Source organism: Triticum aestivum, chromosome 2A (assembly GCF_018294505.1).
Source record: "Triticum aestivum cultivar Chinese Spring chromosome 2A, IWGSC CS RefSeq v2.1, whole genome shotgun sequence".
Classification (NCBI taxonomy): Eukaryota; Viridiplantae; Streptophyta; class Magnoliopsida; order Poales; family Poaceae; genus Triticum; species Triticum aestivum.
In genome coordinates, this window is record NC_057797.1 from 37,564,947 (window position 1) to 37,585,179 (window position 20,233).

Genomic DNA, 20,233 nt, shown 5'->3' on the forward strand with positions numbered 1-20,233 from the left:
GTGCCTTCTAGACGGGTGTTACCGGAGCTGTCCACAAGCGTGAGGTCGGTGAGGCTTGAGGAGTGGAGCGCAAAGCGTGAGGTCGACGACGAGCACATGTAAAGCCGCAGCACGGAGAGGCAAGGGAAGGAGAGGCTGCCGCCGCCGCCCTCCCGCGGCTCCGACTCGAGCCTACAGAAGACAAGGTCCAGCACGCGGAGGGCGTGTCCCGGCAGCACGGCAGGGTCCAGCTTGTATATCCAGCAGGAAAGCTTGTCGCCCTGCCGCATATTCTTCACGACCTCGAACCTGACGCGTAGATCCTCGAGGTGCCCCAGCGGCGGGGCGTCGAGAAGGGAGGCCATCAGGTCGCAGCTATTGCGGTTGCGGCTCGGCCCCCACCTGGAGTTTCCCATGACATCCTCAAAGTACTGCTGTCCTCCCGTCCCTCCACGGTCAGAGAGAGCGTCTTAATGCGGCCGCACCGGCCGGCTGCGCCGAGGGGTTGTTCACCTGAATGCCGTCCCGGCCGTGGCCGGCGTAGTCTTGGCCCGGCTTGCGGTACGACCTGGAGTCCAGGTTGAGAGAGTCCGTGCGTAACCAGAGCGGGCGCCATTGCCGGGAGAGAGCGGATGTGCGGGCAGCGTCCCTGGCGGGGAGGAACGAGACGATGGATTGGAGCAGGTCTTCGGACAGGTCGGAGAGACGATCGGCGCCGGACATGGTCTCGCGTACGTCGTTGAAAGGCAAAAGGGCGTCAAGTCATGATAAATATAGCAACAACCTGTATATTCGAGGTCGGTTCTGACTTGTGAGTCAAACCGACTACGTACGTACCGGGTGATATGATGGACATATCCGAGTTCAAATCCAATCTTGATCCTCCGACCATCTTGAATCCTCCATGATGCACATCTTGCAAAGAACCGAACCTTAGTTCGTTGAGGTAGCAGGTAGGAAGCAATTAAATACCTTTTCATATGGTCTCGTCACATCTTTAGCTCTCGCACAACTAGCCCGTTGATAAAGTAATAGGTTTCTTTTTATTTTTTTTAAAGTTTACTGTTCATGCACTATTTTAATCCGATTTTCATTTTTGCCGAGAGCTGCTCAGATGTGCCAAATGAGTTGAAATTTGTAGCGGACCTCACGCATCAAATTATCTACCACGCAAAAAAAAATTGAATTTTTGTAGTATTTGACCCATTGTGTTTTTAGAAAAAGCAACCGGGTCCCTGCCGACGAGCTCATCGCCGGAGCCGGCTGTCGGTGTCGCGAGCTACAGCTCGATGGTAAATGCGGGCCTGGCCAGCCGCCGGGCGCGGCCGTGTGTCGGCTGCAGGGGTTGGTGCGACGCTGGGGGGAGGAGGCGGGGCGAGCCGTGAGCGCGGGTCGGGGAGGGTTCGCGCGGCGGAGGCAGAGGCGGAAGCCGAGCAGCGGCGGGGCTGCGGCGAGGCACGCAGGCCGGTGGGCAACGCGGGCGGTCTGCGGTGGCGGGGCCGGCAAGCCGCAGCGGCAGCAAGCCATCAGGGGGCGTGGGCAGGAGCTGCGCGGCAGCAGGCAGGGGAGGCCAGGGGCTCGCCGGCGCGAGCAACAGAGGCCAGCAGCGGGGACAAGGGCGGTAGCGACAGTTAGCAACGACATCAGATAGAGCAGCAGCGGCGGCGCCTAGGAGCAGTAGAGAGGAAGAAGAAGAATGACGTGTCACTACTAGAGAAAACCCTAGCAATAGCGCGGGTATTTTCTTTATCAGTAGCGCGGGAGGACGCGCTACTGATAAGGCGCTACAACTAACGTGTAGCAGTAGCGCCTGTCGTCCCACGCTACTGCTATACATGCGTAGCGGTTGCACGCTTTAGTGCAAAGCACTGCTGCTAATATCTGCAGCGCTTTTTAGCAGGAAGCGCTACTGGTAAGGGAGTGCTACTGCTAACTTTGTTCCCTCGCTACTGCTAGTTTTATTAGTTTTTATTTATTTTTCTTCATATTTGTTTTGTATTTGAATAGGTTTTATACAATAATCTTTAGCATATCATACACATACAAATGTAATCATACCATATACATATAAATAGTCTCATCAAATCATGTCATCATCATAATCATCATCCAACACAAAGTGGTCTCTCGTCATCATCTCGAAAATAGTGATACTAGTCTCGATTACTTGCAACTACATCGTCATCCATCTAAATAATGATATACGCGAGAAGAGCTATCACTTTGCGTGAACCTAAACTAACTACTGACTGTCGCTCGGAAACCGGAAACCGGTACACCTGGGCCTGACATTCTGGCCACTCGTCATATACTCCTGGCGTAGCACTTGTTCGCCATCGATGATCTATACACCTGCATCGTCACATGAGTCGATGATATGCAACATATATAGTTGAGCAACAGAAAGAGACAGATTTGGCAAAAATAGAAGCAACATATCATAAGCATAAATAACAAAGTTAAACGTACCCAAAATGCCCTAACTAGAGTGATCTTCGCTAGTCGAGGAGGACGGTTTAATTACATCACAAATAAAGTTTCGTCGTGCATAATTCAAAGTTTCGTTATACAGATAGTATGGACTAAATGGACACATTGTCATATATCGACAATCACTCCATGTCGTGCCATCCATCCAAGTCAGGGAGATAGTCCCTAAGCTTAGTGAAAGGCTTCAGGTCGAGACGCTGAGTGGTTACGCGTGTTCGGACGTCTTCCCGCAACATTTGTCCTTCTTCGTAGAACATCCCTGTTTTTTCAACGACCTCCTTCATGATGATTTGGGCAAGTTCGCGCTGGATGTGATAGAACTTAGCTCGAAGTCGATGATCCTCGATATCTCCTAAGTTCTTTGCCCATTGCAGAATATGGGCATCGCCGGATGTAGGTGACATGCGAAGGTTCTGGTGATCCCGTCTGTACTCCAGCATGTGGTATAGGACATAGAATCCATCATTAAGAGAATCACTCGGTTGCTGGATGCAGCAGAAGTCGGTCTTATGGCCGAAGGCGGGCCTTTTGTCCCTTTTCTTCTTGTCCTTGACCTCTCCACCCCGTGCACCGTAGTAAAACATAGCACTGTCGAGAACAGACTTGATGTGGGTCTAATCCTTTTTGTTAATGTTCTTCGACGAGTCCAAGTAAAGAGCGTGGGAGTATCGAGGGTAGAGGATGATGAGGACGGCGCGCCCGCCGCTGCGGAAAATAAGTACACCTCAAATTAATTAGCCTCCATCGTGCAAATGAATGATTGAAATCAAAGGAAGGATATCCGCGTGGATGACTTACATGGGATGATAAGGTACGAGAATCGTCTCCTTGTCCTTATTGGCGAGCATGAAATTGACGATGTATTCCCTCGCGTATTCACGGTGCTTTGCGCAGACTCCCAAGAAGGCCCCGTGCATGAAGTACGGGTCAGCGACACAGATATGAGGTATCTGCTCAACCCCGATGAGGTAGTTCATGTGCAAAGCATAAAGGCGGACAAACGCAAAATTCAGCTTTTTCAAGTGAAACATGTTGAAGATGTAATCGAATCGAAGGAAGAACTTCTCCGCGGGGAATGTGTCGATGTACGAGAATCCCCGCGGCACGTTAACCACGTAGAGTGGGTATCCTGGATTTTTTAGGCGATGATGTATTTATCTATCCGCGGCACATCGTCATGAAGTCTCCTTAAATCGTCGAATCTGGCCCTTAGCGCTGCTTCAGGTAGGATTGGTTGACCGGGGATATGCCATTTTGCCGCACCGGGCATATCTATACAGTCTTGAACCCGAGGCTGCTGAGGCGGCTGGATCGTAGAAGCAGCTTTTTTGCCTTTCCTCGGTCTCTTTCTAGACTTCTTTACTACCGAAAGGTTGTCCATAATACGTTTAGACTCCGGAGGCGGCAATTCAGGCACCGACTCATGACGCTCAAACCCTAAGTAGGCGCCAGTATTGACATACTATTGAGTGTCATCGTCATCCTCATCCTTATCTATGGCGACGTCACCAGCGACTAATGGAGTAGGTAAGGTGTTGATGTTCATACCTAACTGCGTGCTCGGGGGTGTGCTCCCGGCCGCCTCCAGACGAAGCAGACTCTTTGGCCACAACAGGACCCATCCATTGTAACAATCACCAAGCCGCCGCGGGGTCTCGTCGTCATCCCCCACTAGTACCAGAGGAGCCAAATTCTCATGGCCCGGTTTGACACTGGCCACGGAAACCTTGAAGACTTCCGGGGGGATCGACCGGCTGTGGAACAATGGTTCCTTCGGCTTCATTATCGTCGCATTCCCCACATCCACCTTCTGGTCACCGATGGTGTATAATATGGTGCACGGGGTTTCGTCGGCCTGCAAAGAAAAGTCTGTTACATGAGACATCTGAAAGGCAACGAAAACGGGAGATTATACATTTATTGAAGGGGCCGGTGTGACAGATACCGTGAAGGCGTCGAGCTCAGCCAAAGACGAAGCACCGCCGAGCACGTCTGGTGCCGGAGCTAGTGCCGGAGCCGGTGCAGGAGCAGGTGCAGGAGCCGGTGTGGGAGCAGGTGCAGCTGCAGGTGTTAGTGCAACGCTAGTCGAGCTGCTCCTGAGGAAGTCGGCAAGGGGAAAGTCCGCTGCATTTTTTCTGGATTTTTCCTGCTCCAATTGAAAACGGCCGGAACCAAGGTATTAGACATATCTACAACCACCTGTTTTGCGGCAGCTACCGCTGTTGCGACTGTCTCAGATGATTTCTTTTCAACCGCAATCTCAACCTTCTTGTTGATGTTTTCTTCAGTTAACCTCCGTCTTTCCTTTCTCTTCTCCGTGGTCTCACAGCAGTACTTCTTCCACGTGGCGCCGTCTCCGACACCGTGCACGCGTCCATACGACGGTCGAGTCTCCACCGGGAGTCTTTTCAATATGTTCAACGCCCGGTTTAATGGAGTGTCCCACTTGGGCCTCGCCAACGCCTCAGACGGCGAGTTGCTTTCGGCCGCAATCATGTGCTGCTCTCTCTGCAAAAGGCACAAGGATCATTTACAAATATGACTAACATGCAGTCGAATTGATCAGAAACTAAAATTACCAGCAGTCTCATGAACTCTGTCGTGACCGCGTTCTTCTCGAAAACCTTCTTCACTGGGTCCCAATGGTGCCGGGCCCTGAGGACGTCACGCTCCTGCGGGACGGTGAAGTCCGCCAAGGGGTCTGGGATGCCCAAACTCGCGGCTTCCACGTCCTCCTTGGCCCATATGGACCTCTTCCGGCCGTAACCACGGCTCCCGAGGTGGTGGCACCCAATGTTCTTCTGTTGAAGCCCCTTCATGTACTTCGACTTTTTTTGGCAGCTTCGGCCTCGCAAGCCGCCTTGAATATTTCAAAGTGCTCTGCCGTGATTGTCGGATTATCCTTTACAATCTCGGAGTATGGTTCCTTTTCGTCGACGATCCGATATTTCACCCTTGCTTTCCAGGTGGCCAACGCGTCGCTAAACTTGCTCATGGCATGTTTGTTTATGTTCTTCATTATCTGGCCCTTATCTGGATCTTTATAATCCTTTTCACTCCGGCCCGGGAACAAGAATATCTGGTGCGGCTTCTTTAGGAGGGAGGGCCTCATATTATCTATTTTGTTTAGTTTCTCATCGTTGATGGTGGCGGTTGTCCGTATGATGCAGCCTATTTGATTGCCGTAGCACGCGCGCGCTTCCTCGGGCGCGTTTGGCTCAAAATTGCCGTCGTCCACTTCCGTGACCATTGGTCTAGTAGTCCTGAGCTTGTTAGGAAGTCATCGCCTCATTGCTTTCGGTTCTATACCGGCTCTGCTAGTCTCGGCGCCGGTCTCGATGCCGGTCTCAGTCTCAGCGCTGGTCTCGATGCCGGTCTCAGTCTCAGCGCCGGTCTGGATGCCGGTCTTAGTCTCAGTGCCGGTCTCGATGTCGGTCTCAGTCTCCGATGTGACAGGTGGACCCAGCAACATCAACTGTTGATCGTCGGCTTCCCTCAAAAATTCCTCTGCCGCCAGGTACACGTTGTCGCAGTCACCAGAACCCTTTCCTTCATCATTGCTAGCCATGTTTCCTATGATTAAATCTAGTAAATTAATTCTAGACCTAATAAAATGAATAATGACATAAAAAAGGCCTATGCTTTGCAGGGACTTGACTCCTTCCCGGTGCGGCAACTCGCGGGCACTCGACATGTCCTAGTTTGTAGCACAAGTCATGCCTAAATTCACGAAAAATTTGGGCATGACCTTTGCTAAAAAGTGGACAAATCGAGCACCTGAAATTTGCCGAAACAAAAATGAATCAACATTCCAGCAAAACATAGGCCACCCGCGCTTCATTCCCTGGAAACAACAAAAGGCCACATGGGCACATCGAACCACACTTCAATGAAAAGATATAACATGACTAACCGGGCCACAATCGAACCACACTTCCCTGAAAACAATAATAAAAGTCTAGAAAGGATCATCTTTAAAATAAAACTTGCCTAAATTATTTTCCTAAAAAAATAGTGGTCTTTTCGAAAATCAAAAACCTTTGCAAAATAACCTCACTAAACACTTCTCTGCCTAGGACAAAACCCAAATTCTGTTCTAGTATTCCTCTCTCTCTCTCTCTCTCTCACACACACACACACACACACATATTATTTTCTCTAACGCTTCTTTGCCTAGGACAGAACCCAATTAAATTGCAAAGAAACTCCATTTCTCTAACCCTTCTCATCTAATGCTCTAAAATAATTTTTTCCTCTAACCTAGCTTGTTAACCTAACGAACCTAATTAACCTAGCTATTTAATCTAGTTAGTTAACCTAGCTAGTTAACCTAGTTTACCTATCTAATTAAACTGGTTAACCTAACTAGTTCTCTGTCAAAGCCCTAACTAAATTTTTGCACTAACCTAGATAATTAACCTAATTAAACTAGTTAACCTAGCTAGCTAGTTCTCTGTCCAATGTTTGTGCTATGCATGAGAGAGAGAGGAGGGGTGGGGGCTTACAGAGGATGGCTCCGGTCGTGCGAGGGAGGCAGTGGCGGCGGGGGAGGCAGGGGCGTCTCCAGTGAGGGCGAGGGAGGCAGTTGTGGCGAGGAAGGCAGGGCGTCGAGGGTGGCTCCGCTGGCGCCGAGGGCGGCTCCGGTGGCGTTGATGAGGTCGCGCGGCTCCGGTGGCGTCGATGGCGCGTGGCTCTGGTGGCTCTGGGGGCGTTGACGTCGGCAGGAGACGGCGGCGAAGTAGGGCGATGGTGAATTAGGGAGACGGCGGCGAAGTGGGGCGAAAGATTTGGGAGAGAAGTGGTGGCCGGGGGGGAACCGCTTTTGAGTTAAGTCAAACTTAACGGTAGCGCATTTATGTAAAAGCGCTATAGCTAAGTTCGGTAAACATGCTACAACTATAGCTATGTATTTTCCTTTCCTTTTCTCTTTCTATAGCGGGGGTCTAAACAAGCGCTACTGCTAAGTTATCTATAGCGTCTCTGATGAACAGACGCTACTGCTATTCCTTTCTCCTTTTTCCCTTTTTCATTTCTTTTTCTTTACATTTTATTTTTTTCCTTTCTCCTTTTTTTATTTCTTTCATTTTCATTTACTTTTCTATTTTTTTTAATTTAATTTTCTTTTCATTAACAGTAGCGCGTTTCATAGTAAACGTGTTGCTAAAATAAACTTAGCGGTAGTGCTCTTTCTAGAAGACCGCTACTACTATATGTAGCCTATCGGCTTAGTAGTGAGAATTTTAGTAGTAGCGCTTTTAAAAGGAGACACGCTACTGCTACGTTTGTGTCTGCAGCACGTTTATCCAGCACGCGCTACTGCTATTTAGCAATATCGCCGTTTTTTAACAAGCGCTACAGCTAAAATTATGTGTATAAGGCTTTCCCTAGTAGTGTGTGGGCCCCACCTGTCATAACGGTTCAGCTCAACGGTAAAAAAAACGGAGTTGACTTTGCCGCCACGTCAGCCTTGACAGGTGGGCCCGCATGTCATAAACGTGTTTAAATCATCTAAACTTGCCATTTTTCAAAAGTGGTAGTTTTTAGTCACAGAATTTGAAATTTTTGTAGTTATCAGTCACTTTTTTGAATATGGTAGTTCTGTGGGACGGCAGCCCATAATGTGGTAGTTTTTTGTCAAATACTCCATCCTGGAAGAGGCAGTACGATCAGATGGTTGCATCATCATGTTCCCTCTGATGTTATCTAACTTGTCTTATTTGGATACACCAATGTTTAGCTTGACACCTTTTGCTGACCATAATCATAAGCATTTCTGCGAAAATCAGGAGATTGATCTTCATATACGGGTTTTTTTGGGCGTGTGTGTGGTGAATTTACATGACATAGTTTCCTAGGCATTCAGTAAAAAGGATCTTGATGTGTACGTACGCTGATAAGTTTTCTTCACATTTTGGTTACCAGAATTCAGGATGCTGTGATTGTAATGGACAATTGTGTACATGCATTTCCTTCTTGAGGAAAACATTTGAAGATCCACATTCACTATTGGGGAATTGGGAGTAGTATCAGGAACTAGCATATCTTATTTCTGTGACCCAATTAGATGGCGTAAATCAATGGTTTTTACTTAGGATGCTTCTGTTAAAAATGAAAATACTGAAAAAAAATTGGCCTTCTGTAGATGAACTTATTGTTGTTCTTTTGAGCAGCTACCTCGTAGTAACAGCAACTGTGCAATGCCTGTGGAGCCTCGTTGTGGCCATTAGGAGTGTCTATGCACTTCTTGTCAAACGTTTCTTCCGAAATGCCCGAGCTGCCATCATACTCTCCATCGGCGACTGGTTAAGTCATGTTTTCTCGGGCACCTCAAACAAACAACTATCTGTCATTCATTATGTTTTGAATAGGCAAAGAATCATTTACCGGTCATGTCTATCTCTCTCTCTCCTAAAAACGTTTGGTTTTTGACCCTGATGTTTTGTCCCATAGGTCACACGAGCAATGATCTTCAGCGCAGCGTGTGGATCGGCAGGCATCACCGTTCTCCTTGACAATTATCTCAAATCTTGCCCGGGAAATCACACTGCAAGCTTCATGACTGCTACCGCCATGGCTTTTTTGTGCTGGTTTGTCCGTGTGCCGTCCGGTATCAGGAGCCTTTGGTGGGCGGTCTACAAAATACAAAGATCCTAGTTTGTGAAACAAGACTCGGGCTGTTTGCGCAACTCGATCCCTTTTTGTGACCAAACTGGGACACATCATAGCGCAGCTAACTATACTATGTCCGGGAAGCAGCGGGTGGACACCGATCTTTCTGTGCAAATTAGAAGGGAGTAACTTGGTGTTGGAAAGTGTGGCTGAGCAGCTCTGGATTTTTCTTTTCCGTTTGAGGATAGTCCTGGTGGTTGTGTTCTGGCCTTCTGGGCAGCTCAAGGTTTGCTGATATGCTATATCAGTTTTATTCTGCCACTCATATATTTGATTATCGATATCTGGATCTTATATGTCCTGAGATTACTCAGGTAGCGTGGTAACTTACAGTTGCCAGGTTATTGGTTGTCTCAGTTTGCCGACACATCTTAGTGTCCGTTGGTCGAGTTTTTTTTTTTTTTTGCTGTCAGTGCCAGTAGATGGCTTGGGTTCTGATTGAAAACCGTTTTACATGGCACTTGCATGGCTTTACTACAAAGAAGTGAAAATCATCTTGGAAAACCGTCAAGATATCAATAAGCCAAACTGAGAAGAAACTAGGCCATTAACAAATGTGATCTGATTAATAACAATGGTTCACTTCCCTAAGTGTACATATAAGTATCCTTAAGTTTTCACAGGAAGTGCAAATTTCAATATTTTAAAGTAACTGGGATTGGCACCATACTGCTACAAACTGAAACAAAGATTTTGGCATGCTCTCTCGCTTGTTTGTGAAGAGGTAAGAATCCAGTGAAGAAAAATAAAATTAAAGATTACACAAGATTCATATTCAATGTCCCATTCATCTGATATAAGCTAAGTTTGGTTTTAAAGAAGTTCTTGACTTCGCATTAGCAGTCAAACTCATATTGAAATTGCTTATTCAAAAAAGAAAATCACAAGTCACAGAATCTGATATAAGCCAGATTTGATGTGGCAAAACTTGCAAACAACAGTATCCCAATAATTCTTCATATGTTCCTATCACATCTTCCATCCTGTAGCTTCCTTTCAAATACAGGAGTAACTAACAACAGCATCAGCAAGAATGAGAAAACCAAGGAGCAGAGGAGTCACAGGTTGTTTGGGAGCAGACCCACAAACGGGCGCACGCACACACACTATACAAGATTGTCGGTAGGCTTCCCTGTAATCATCCCGGAGGAAGTTTTTGTCAACGAAGCGAACTCGCAAAGTTTGTTCACTTGCGGTAAAGAATGTCACAGTGACCACGCCTACACAACAAGGTCAGCAAGGGTGCGCCATCAGATGATAACAAGTCGGCGTCGTTGCTTCCCTCCTCCAGCAGTTTAGGAGCTGTGCTCGAGGAAAGGTAGCTCCGAGTCAAATGGAGAGGGCCCTTGTTCAAGTCTGACTGATGAAAGAAATCGAGGCGCTTCACTAACACAACTTGACCCGTCGAGCTCTTATCCACGACTTCGACACGCAACGGTATGCCGAGCGTGTATGTCAAAGCCCTCATTTGTGTAGTGGTAGCTTCAGCATCCAGCGATCGGACCGTTTTCCAACAGAACTGTTATCACAACCATATATATGAAATAATGGTGAGTGTAATCTGTGAGTGGTAAACGTAGTATTGGTTAATCCTTTATTACCTTAAATCACAAAAATTGACCAGTGGCAAACTTTATTTCTGAGTTTAAATGTTTATCCAGAGAGAAAGGTAAACTCATACACCACGAGAATTGCTGATAAAACTTTAATAAGTATGCTAAGTCTCAAAGACACAGGACAAGATAATCCGTCTGTACTATATCGAGAATGATATCCGAGGATAGTACATGGGAGCAGAAACTCCACCTGGAGGACATTCACATTTTTGGGGATAGATTGCTTGTAGAACTCTTCTGTCCGGATTTCAGTCTCAGTAAGCAACCTAAGGAAAGATATAACTGGCAAAAACAACATGTTATATAAAGAACAAATAGAGAAACAACACATCCTAAACAAGGACTGATATCCTTACTCCTGCCTGAAAAGGACTCCTGCAGGCTTCTCTGGTACAGCCATTCAGAAGTACAACTACAAAAGACAAACGAACTTGTTTGTAAACAAAAATATAACTAACACGAAATAAGGGTATCTTAAACATATCGTCAAGACCTTTCTATGAATATCAAGTTAAAACATACACATACCCTGCTGCAATGACGTTGAGAACCTCATTGAGCTCCTGAAACAAAGTGAAGACACTAGGTTATGTATGTAATTTAAGCTATATCATGAAGAGAATGTCAAAGTGCTACAGGAGTCCATCCCTCTTACAGAAGTAGTGGCGAAACAATATCATATAAGTTCGACCAAAGATCATTTTGATTTATACATAATGCTCAATTATGTCCATAGTGAATTTAGTGTTAGCAGCAAGCACTTATAGCTGTTAGATAGTGCCCATAATGTAGCAAAAATTTGAAAGTAAAACTACAATCATCAAGAACAAAATAAAACATGGCAAACTGAAAATTTTATACAACTGAGAAAGAATGAAACATTCTAGTGCCCTACCCATGTAGTTGTCCTGCACTCTACACCATCTTATCTATTTGTTATTTTCTTTAAGGCATTGTTCAGACTAAAAATCTGAGGAGGCAGAACGAGTTCAGTTATTTTTCAGAACAATTCAGGCAACACAAGAGATACATACAATTGTTAGCAAGCATATTCGTTCCACATAATTATTTTGCACGTAAATGGATAAGGAGATAAGGCAAAAAAGGTTTATGCTTTTGCAAGCTAGTACAGTACTTACAGAAACAACACTTGAGAAGTATTTTTCAGGATTTAAGAAGTATGCTTCGTCCCACTTAAGACGAGAGAATCTATCTGTATACATTTCGAAACATTCCATAAGACGAGTAACCTCAGCTTGTTTATCTTGCATTTGTCGAAGGATCTCCTGTAGACAAGCCTATTTATATTACATTTCCATGCAGATCAAGAAATCATCATGAGTAAGTAAACTGAAACAGTTACCATGTAGGAAGACAGAAAAGCTCTGTAAAAGCAGCTGCCATCTTGGCGAGTTCTTCGGAAGAGCACATAATGCTTACTGAGAATCTATATAAGAAAATGGTTTTCAGATATGTACAACAAACTAAATCATGACAATGTTTCTAGCATAAAATTAGTTGAATGCAGACAAACCTTCATCTTTTCCTGGATGATGGAGTTATCTGGACATTCACGAACCAATTCTGAGAGTTGTTCCTACAATACCAAGAAGAAGAATCACAAAAGGTAGCATTAAGGTATGATGGGCGATATGCAGCATTCATCTAACTTGAGCATGGATTTGAATAGTAATGCTGATGAAGCAAAATTGTTTTTATGGTTCTCACACATGGAAAAAAAACAGAGTACTTCATGGTAAGAAAACTTTTGTTTCCAAAAAAGCAGAAAAAAAAGGTGCAAAATATTGATTACAATTCACAGTGATATTCATTTAACATCTGCCGACATCAGAGTACTTTCTACTGGGCAATTGCTCAATACAACATCTAAGGAATTATATACTGAAAGAATAAACAAACACAGAACGACTGGGGCAGTAAGCAAGCTTATACTGGAAATGTTTGAGAATGTAACTCCCAAATATCATGTCAACTGGAAAAAAGAATGAATATCTTGTGATAGTCGATTGTAATGAGACATTTGGGAGGTCTACATTCAGGTGGTCTGAAATTGAAGCGCACAAGAAAGAGAATTTACTGCATTGTAGAGTGCATCCACTTCATGGTTGAAGAGCTTAAAAAAACTCTGAGGTATAGCATTCTCACCTCACTTCGTAATGCTGTCGGGAGAGCATCTGGACACCGGAAACCACCAATGAGGACACGGCAGTCCTTTTGTGGTTTGAGGTACGTTCTGTGGCCATCCAGCAACTGGCTCGAGGTTTCTCGCAGTGAAAGATAATCTTGTGTGCTGAGTGCAAGTTCTGAACAGTATAGAATAAGTTACTATGAAATGGTATCATCTGGGATGTTTCCTTGATCACTCATTTAGAGTACACAGAAGAAGTTACCAGGAAGTGATCCTCCGAGCTCCTCATCCGAATCCTGATCATCCTCTTCCTCCTCCCGTGAATCTGCATCATCTTCTAGCTCCCCTTCTTCCAGCTCCACCTGAAAAATGGAGTGAACAGGGAATCAAGAAATAATTCTTTGCAGGGAAAACCAGAGCATCATTCTTAGTTTACCAATTTCAGCCGATTATACCAAGAATTAACAGAACACAATTTTGGGTCAAAATAGAAAACCCCATCCATCTCCCCACGAACTGCAAGAACTTGCAGAAGGGTCGGCGAGTATCAAACCAATCCATTCGAACTCATCCCCCCATATGCTACAGCCAAGAACTCATCCCCCCATATGCTACAGCCACCTCACCGACCCGACAGCCAAGAACGACAAATTGGGCGCAAGAAACAGGCCAAGAACGACATAAAGAACACCCGGACGCGCCAAATTCTGGCGAAAAGATCGCCGAGCAATCGCAACCCAAGCTGGTACAAGACGGTGGGAACTCACCGGATCCTTGTCGGCGGGAGGCGGCGGGGACCCTGGCGGCTGAAGCGGGGGCGGTGAGGGCGACTGCGCAGGCGGCGGTGGCGGCGACGGCGAGAGCCGTGGCGCCTTCGTCGGTCGATCATCGCCTTCGCCGCCGCCGTGGTCTCCGCTGCTTCCCGCGCTGGATGGCTGGGCCAGGTCATCCAGTTTTCTCTTCGGGCCCATTTCTTTCCTCGCTGGAGTTTGCCTTTTCTGTCTTATCCCCTCGTCTCCTGTGGAATTTGTGTATCGCTCCTCTCCAGGGACCCAACTGGTCCATATTTATACTCCAACGGGCACCGTTGCAAGTCGTAGAAAGGCCGAAACATTCTTTATTTTTTCTTTTGCGGGAAACTTGGAAACAGAACGTTTGCTTGAACATATGCAACATAGAAAATTACCCATTTCAGCTTTTGTATTAACTAATGTACAAATGCGCATGGACATTTACATGATTTTTCCCCATGAAATATTTTTTTTGACCAAAAGAGAAAATCAGAGTACAAACCGGCAAAACGGTAAGATGCCATGTGGCCAATAGGATGGCACGGATCTCCATAGTGCACCATGATGTGAGGAGGCATAGGTAATGTATAAATAATTTCCACAAGTCCAAATACGTACCAGATTTATGTCTTAAAGCAAAGTATCTAATTGGTTCAGTGGGTGACAGTAGGACGTGGACCTTCTTCAGTCTCTTTTGTCTTGTGGGTGCAAGATGAATCTTACAAGTGTCGTTGGATTTTCATGCATTCGATGATTTGTGTTGGGAAACGAGCAGAATCGGTCGACCAATCTCGAACACATACTTTACAGACACTCCACCTCTCCAGATCACCCATTCTCTAAAAAGGAAAAAAAATAAGACAAGAGAAAAAAAAATAAGACAGGGGTGGCATGCCTAGACTTTTGACACCAAACCAGGCACACCCGATAAACAATCCAGATTTAAGTAGAAAATGAGGGGCAACTTTGTGTTTTTCTAGATTGGGTAAAAGGCAATGGCAGTCACTGAACTTAAGAGAAAGCTCTCTTTAGTGTACTATACTCAGAATATGGCCAATACGGCATGACGTGTTTGTACGGTCACTGTTCTGCCTATGTCACTCGTCGTCGCTCGGTTTGACCAGTCAAAGGCGTCCACATCCTCCCGCTTGGTGTTATTTCTGTAAATTTGTTGGCGCATGTAATTTCCATCGACCCCCTCAAATCACATGGTTGCGGAATCCCGTCGGCCTCTCAAATCACTAATTCCCCATTTCTTGCCGCCGCCGCATTGGAGCTTGCTTGCCACCGCCCTCTCCCTGTTGGAGCTTGCTTGTCGCCGCCCACTCCCTGTTGGAGCTTGCTTATCGCCGCCCACTCCCCGCGTCTTGGAGGTTACTTGCCTTTGCCATGTCGACAAGCTTGGTCACGTGATCGCTCGGCAGTCATTCGGTGGTGGTGCCGCTCATCAGACGCCCGAAGTGCCGCACTCGCATGAAGTTCTATCTCTTTAGCACGAAGAAGCATGAAGGGGGGGGGGGTCTTCTATAGGTGTCATGTCGGTGTAAGTGGAGTGCATTCCTAGTTCTTTGTTTTGGTTGATTTTTGTGGAACTTGTCATGGTGACTTTTGGCATTTGTTCGTCAATTTTGTTCTTAGGACCTAGCATTGGGAATTGGAATACGTTGCCTACCTTCTCGATAAGCAGTCCTCATTGGCAACGAAGCATGAGATGCATTACGAGCTACAGAGGTTACGAGGGAAGAGCTGATTCGAGAAAGGAGCAGAAGGTTTGCAGGTGAAGTGGATGCATGAAAGCCATATGCTTCTAGGCATTGAAGATGGAATTCATGGAAGAGTGGCAGGTAGCATGGCAAGCAGCAAACAGAGGCACTCCTAGGGTTAGGCAATGAAATGCTGCTGCTGATGAAGGCATTGATGGCAACAGTCATTCTACTTTTAGCAATGGTAGCCATGTCACTAGTGAAGAACTGATGGAGATGATGGAGTTGGTGTGCTTTTGTGTTGTTAGCTATGTTAGTGTACATGCCCAATTGTTTAGGAGATGAACTTGTAGTATGTGCTACTGTTGTCAGTGTCAAGTTACAATCTTTTGCTTTGTATGTGTTGTTGTTGCACTATGTAATGCAACTGAAAGTTAATGGATCATCTTTCGGTCTCTGAAGTTATCATTTTTATGATTACTTGTAGAATAATATTGTGCATTTTGTAGTTCATGGATATGGCTTGTGTGTGTTCGTTGCAAACCAAGATGATGTTGTCAATTTGGGCAGAGGTGAGTGACTGTTTTTCTTTCGCATCATCGGGTGGGGGAGATGATGATACATTATGTCCTTCTCTTTGCAACAAAATTTTACGAGTAATTAGGAAAAGGCAAATTGTGAATTTTAATTCGCAAAAAGAAAACAAATTTGTGAAATTCTTTTTTGGCTAACAAAACAAAAGCTACGTCGTGTCTACACAGAGAAGGCTGGAGCGCGGCCCATTATGCCCCTGATTGGGCCGAGTCCCCGCAAAGAAGAACCGGCGGAAGTGTTCCGAGTAACGGGGGTTCGCACCTAGCTTCGACCTTCAGCCATTGTCCCCCCTCGACGGCGGCGGCGGCGACGACGACGCCCACCAGAGCAGGCAACGAGCAGCGGAGCCGCAACGGAGTCGGAGGAAGGGCGCACGGCGGTTTCTCAAGCGCAGATTTCTGACTGACTGACTGAGTCGGCGTGTGTAGTGAACAAGCGAGCCAGGACGTATATAGACATACTTTGAAGTGTAGATACCACTACAAACTACATACTGATGTATATAGACATACTTTGAAGTGTAGATTCACTCATTTTGCTTCGTATGTAGTCCATTGTGGAAACTCTAAAAAGACTTATATTTAGGAACGGAGGAAGTAATTAGGAAAAAAGCAGATTGTGAATTTTAATTCGCAAAAAGAAAACAAATTTGTGAATTTTTTTTGCCTAACAAAACAAAAGCGACGTCGTGTCCACACAGAGAAGGCTGGAGCGCGGCCCGTTACACGCCTGATTGGGGTTCGCACCTAGCTTCGACCTTCAGCCCTTCTCAAAAAAAGAACCTTCGACCTTCAGCCATTGTCCCCCCTCGGCAGCGGCGGCGGCGGCGGCGACGCCCACCAGAGCAGGCAACGAGCAGTGGAGTCGGAGGAAGGGCGCACGGCGGACCAGAGGAGGGCCGGCGACGAGAGTTCGTCGGCGCGGCCGGCGGCGCATGAGCGCAGATCGCCACCTCCGGCGGCTTACCAAATCCGGCGAGTGAGTGCCCTCTTAATTTTGCTATTCTTTTCCGGTTTCTCAAGCGTAGATTTCTGACTGACTGAGTCGGCGTGTGTAGTGAACAAGCGAGCCAGGACATCCGGGCCGGAGGCGCGAACCACGATGGTGGCTTCCGCCGTCCTCAAGCTGAGCGTGGACTACGAGCAAAGCCATGAGCTCCCATCGGCAAGGCCGTCTACTCCGACACCGTCTCCGTCGGGAAGGACAGCCTCTGGAGGGTCGAGTGCTTGCTCCGCGGGGAGAAGGTCTCCGACGGGGGCAAGTACATTTCAGTCTTCCTCAGGCACATGGGCGAATCCACAACCGTCATGCCTGTCTTCGAGGTTTGCTTGATGGACAGGGGCGGCAGGCCGTCAATGCGCCAAAGAAAGACCACTCTTCGTGACTGCGAGACTAGCATGGCGGACGACGGGAACGGCCGCACCTGGGGATGGGCTCAGTTCATCGCAGGAAGTCTGGCGGAGAGAAATTACACAACGGCTGATGGGCACATTACATTTTTGTGCTCCATCATGGTCATCGATGAAAGCTCCACTCCGGTGCCGCCCTCCGACATCGGGGCCCATCTCGGCCAACTGCTAGATCAGGCCGAGGGGACAGATGTGTCATTCATCATCGAGGGCCAGATGTTCCCCGCTCACCGAGCAGTGCTAGCCGCTCGTTCGCCGGTCTTCAGGGCGGAGCTCTCCGGCTCCATGTCCGAGGCTACAATGCCATCCATCACGCTGCAGGACATCACGCCTGCGACATTTGAAGTTATGCTTAGGTACAATGTACACGGATGCCTTGCCCGCAGACAACCTGCCTGGGGGCCGTCCCATTGACATGCTTCAGGATCTGCTTGCTGCGGCCGACCGGTATGCACTCGACAGGCTAAAGATTATTTGCGCGCACAAGTTATGGGAGGAGGTGTCTGTAGAAACAGCCGCAACTATCTTAGCTTGCGCCGAAACCTACAGCTGTGCAGAGTTGAAGAGCAAGTGCATGGACTTCATCATGCTGGGCAAAAATTTGAAAGAGGCCATGTTCACTGAGAGTTGTGGGTTGTTGCTTGTCAAGTTCCCATCCGTTGCTGCTGAGCTCAGAGAGAGGCTACATGACAGGATTTATGCGTGTGAGAATGGAACAGAGTGAGTTATTTCTAATACTTTTTCAAGCATATTGGAAGGAACGCTTCTTCTAACTGTATTTGTTCAGCTGGGAGCCTGAGCTTTAAGCTCATGTTCCCATTGCAGATCTTTTCTTGCAGTATTGAGCTAGTTGCTATCGTTTCTGTTCTGTCTTGGATTTGACATGCCTTGTCCTGTCCTGAAGATTTAGAGATATTTACTTTTCGTATGCTCATAACTACTACTATATGGGTAGTCTAAGCTAGCTACGTACATGCAGTCGTCAGGAGAAATTCAATGACTCTGCTTGTTGGAAAGCTATTATTGAGAGTAAAAGAACATTATATGGCTGGCATCGCCATGTTATGGAAAGATCCTTTAAATGACAATGCCCCGTTATGTGAAACATTTCCTCAGCTCTTTAGTGTCTGTAATTACCAAGAGTGTACAGTCAAGGAATGTTCTGATATAAATACCAATATTTTCATCAGAAGAAGATTGTCTCCTGAGCTTCTAAATCAGTAGAATAATGTATTAGATATAGTTGGTGGTTTGAACCTTTCTTTTGTTCCTGATAGTATCAGGTGGTCCTTGGGGGGGTAAGAGTATCTTTGCTGCTAAATCTGTGTATGAATTTCTAGAAAAACATCTATCTGGTTGTGACTACAGATGGATTTAGAGATCTAAAATTCCTTTAGAAATACAAATATTTTGTGGCAACTGTCACATGATGCTGTTTTAATGAGGGATGTGATATCTAGGAGAAACTGGCCAGGAAACCCTATAAATGCTCTTTTTGCAATGATGGAGAAATATCTCAACATTTGTTTTTCTATGTCCGGTCGCTAGAGTTGCTCCAAGTCTCGGCCTGAAGGTTTCTAGCAATGGCGGTGATGCTGCCCTGTTGCTCTGAGTCTCAGCGCCTCGCCATCTTTGGCTCGAGGCCAGGCTAGGCGAGGCCTAATGTCGTTGTGTGTCTGTAGTTGAGGGCACCTCCTTACCTAGTTGTAGTCGCTTGGTGAGGACGGTCGTGTGTGTGTGTGCGTGCGCGCGTGTGTCCCTCCTTCCTGGAGGTTGTACCCCTGATGTCTTCCCGTTCAATGCAGTGAAACGCAAACTCTTGCCTTTTATTGGAAAAAGATGTCCGGTTGCTAGAGTTGCCTGGCGCTCGGTCGGATCGGTATTTGGTACTGATCTATGTCCTAATAACTCGCGTCAATTTTACTCTTGGTTTTATGTCTTTTTTTCCTGATGGTGAGAAGTTCTATACTGTTTGCCTGGCTGCCATTTGTTGGGCAATTTGGACTTGCCGTAACAGAGCGACCTTTGAGTTCGAGCTTCCTAAGAGGCTAAGACCCCTTCTGAAGTTGTTCTCATGGCCTGCGCTTCCTTGTTGTTTTGGGCAGGGCTACAGAAGACTGGGGATCAGACTGCACTAGAGCAAGGGGCGGTGATGCTGAAGACAACGCTTACAACCTGATGAGAATTTGTGCGGCGGTACAAGATGGTGCTTCCTTGGCTGGTTGTTAGGAGGACTGTCAAAGAGTTTAGGCCATGGTGCTGCTGTGATCTTCTACTAGCAATATAGCTGAGTAGTGGCTCTGTCGTTTGATTCCCAGTTAGACCTGAAGTTGGGTGTGAGCGGGCATGTTTGTGTTTTGATAAGATAGTATCTTTTGTGTCGTCGGGTTTTTCCCCATAGTGGACATTTCGATACCGAGCATCCATAGTGGGTTTCCAGGCGGTGCATGTACTTGACTTTCCCTTTTCAGAAAACTTTGTATTTCCGTTATGAAAATGGAAAGGGGATTAGTCGGGTTCATTGTTCAACAACAACAACAACAACAAAAAGCATGCCATAGCTCAGGACATTTGAGTGGTCATGTTGCTTTGCCAAGGTTATCGCTGAAAAGGTTTAGAGGTGTAAAATTAAGGACCGTAATGTTGGGGTGGCAGTTGGAAATTGAGATAAACTGATCTTTTTCCTGGGGTTGTCTTTTCTTCGATCTGTGGAGGCCCTTGTTCTCCTTTGCTATCACTGGTAGCCATACGGCTGGCTGGGGCACACGGCCCATCGCAATGAGCTCATCTCCCACGAGGTCCACTCTACAAGGACTGAATTGCTTTTATCTCT

General features: G+C 46.6%; 1 protein-coding gene and 1 pseudogene across 1 annotated transcript; one reads left to right on the plus strand and one right to left on the minus strand.

The window, feature by feature from the left end:
- Positions 1 to 10,052: 10,052 nt before the first annotated feature.
- On the minus strand, positions 10,053 to 13,926 carry LOC123184537 (OVARIAN TUMOR DOMAIN-containing deubiquitinating enzyme 1). Its single transcript, XM_044596638.1, has 10 exons — positions 13,671 to 13,926; positions 13,166 to 13,265; positions 12,921 to 13,078; positions 12,289 to 12,351; positions 12,118 to 12,201; positions 11,894 to 12,040; positions 11,283 to 11,317; positions 11,111 to 11,166; positions 10,945 to 11,036; positions 10,053 to 10,657 (listed from the first exon to the last, which is right to left on the minus strand). Exons 1-10 carry the CDS (start codon positions 13,872 to 13,874, stop codon positions 10,325 to 10,327), a joined length of 1,272 nt encoding a protein of 423 aa, XP_044452573.1. The 5' UTR covers positions 13,875 to 13,926; the 3' UTR covers positions 10,053 to 10,324.
- A 3,372-nt stretch (positions 13,927 to 17,298) lies between these two features.
- On the plus strand, positions 17,299 to 18,124 carry LOC123191448 (BTB/POZ and MATH domain-containing protein 2-like; annotated as a pseudogene).
- Positions 18,125 to 20,233: the final 2,109 nt, after the last annotated feature.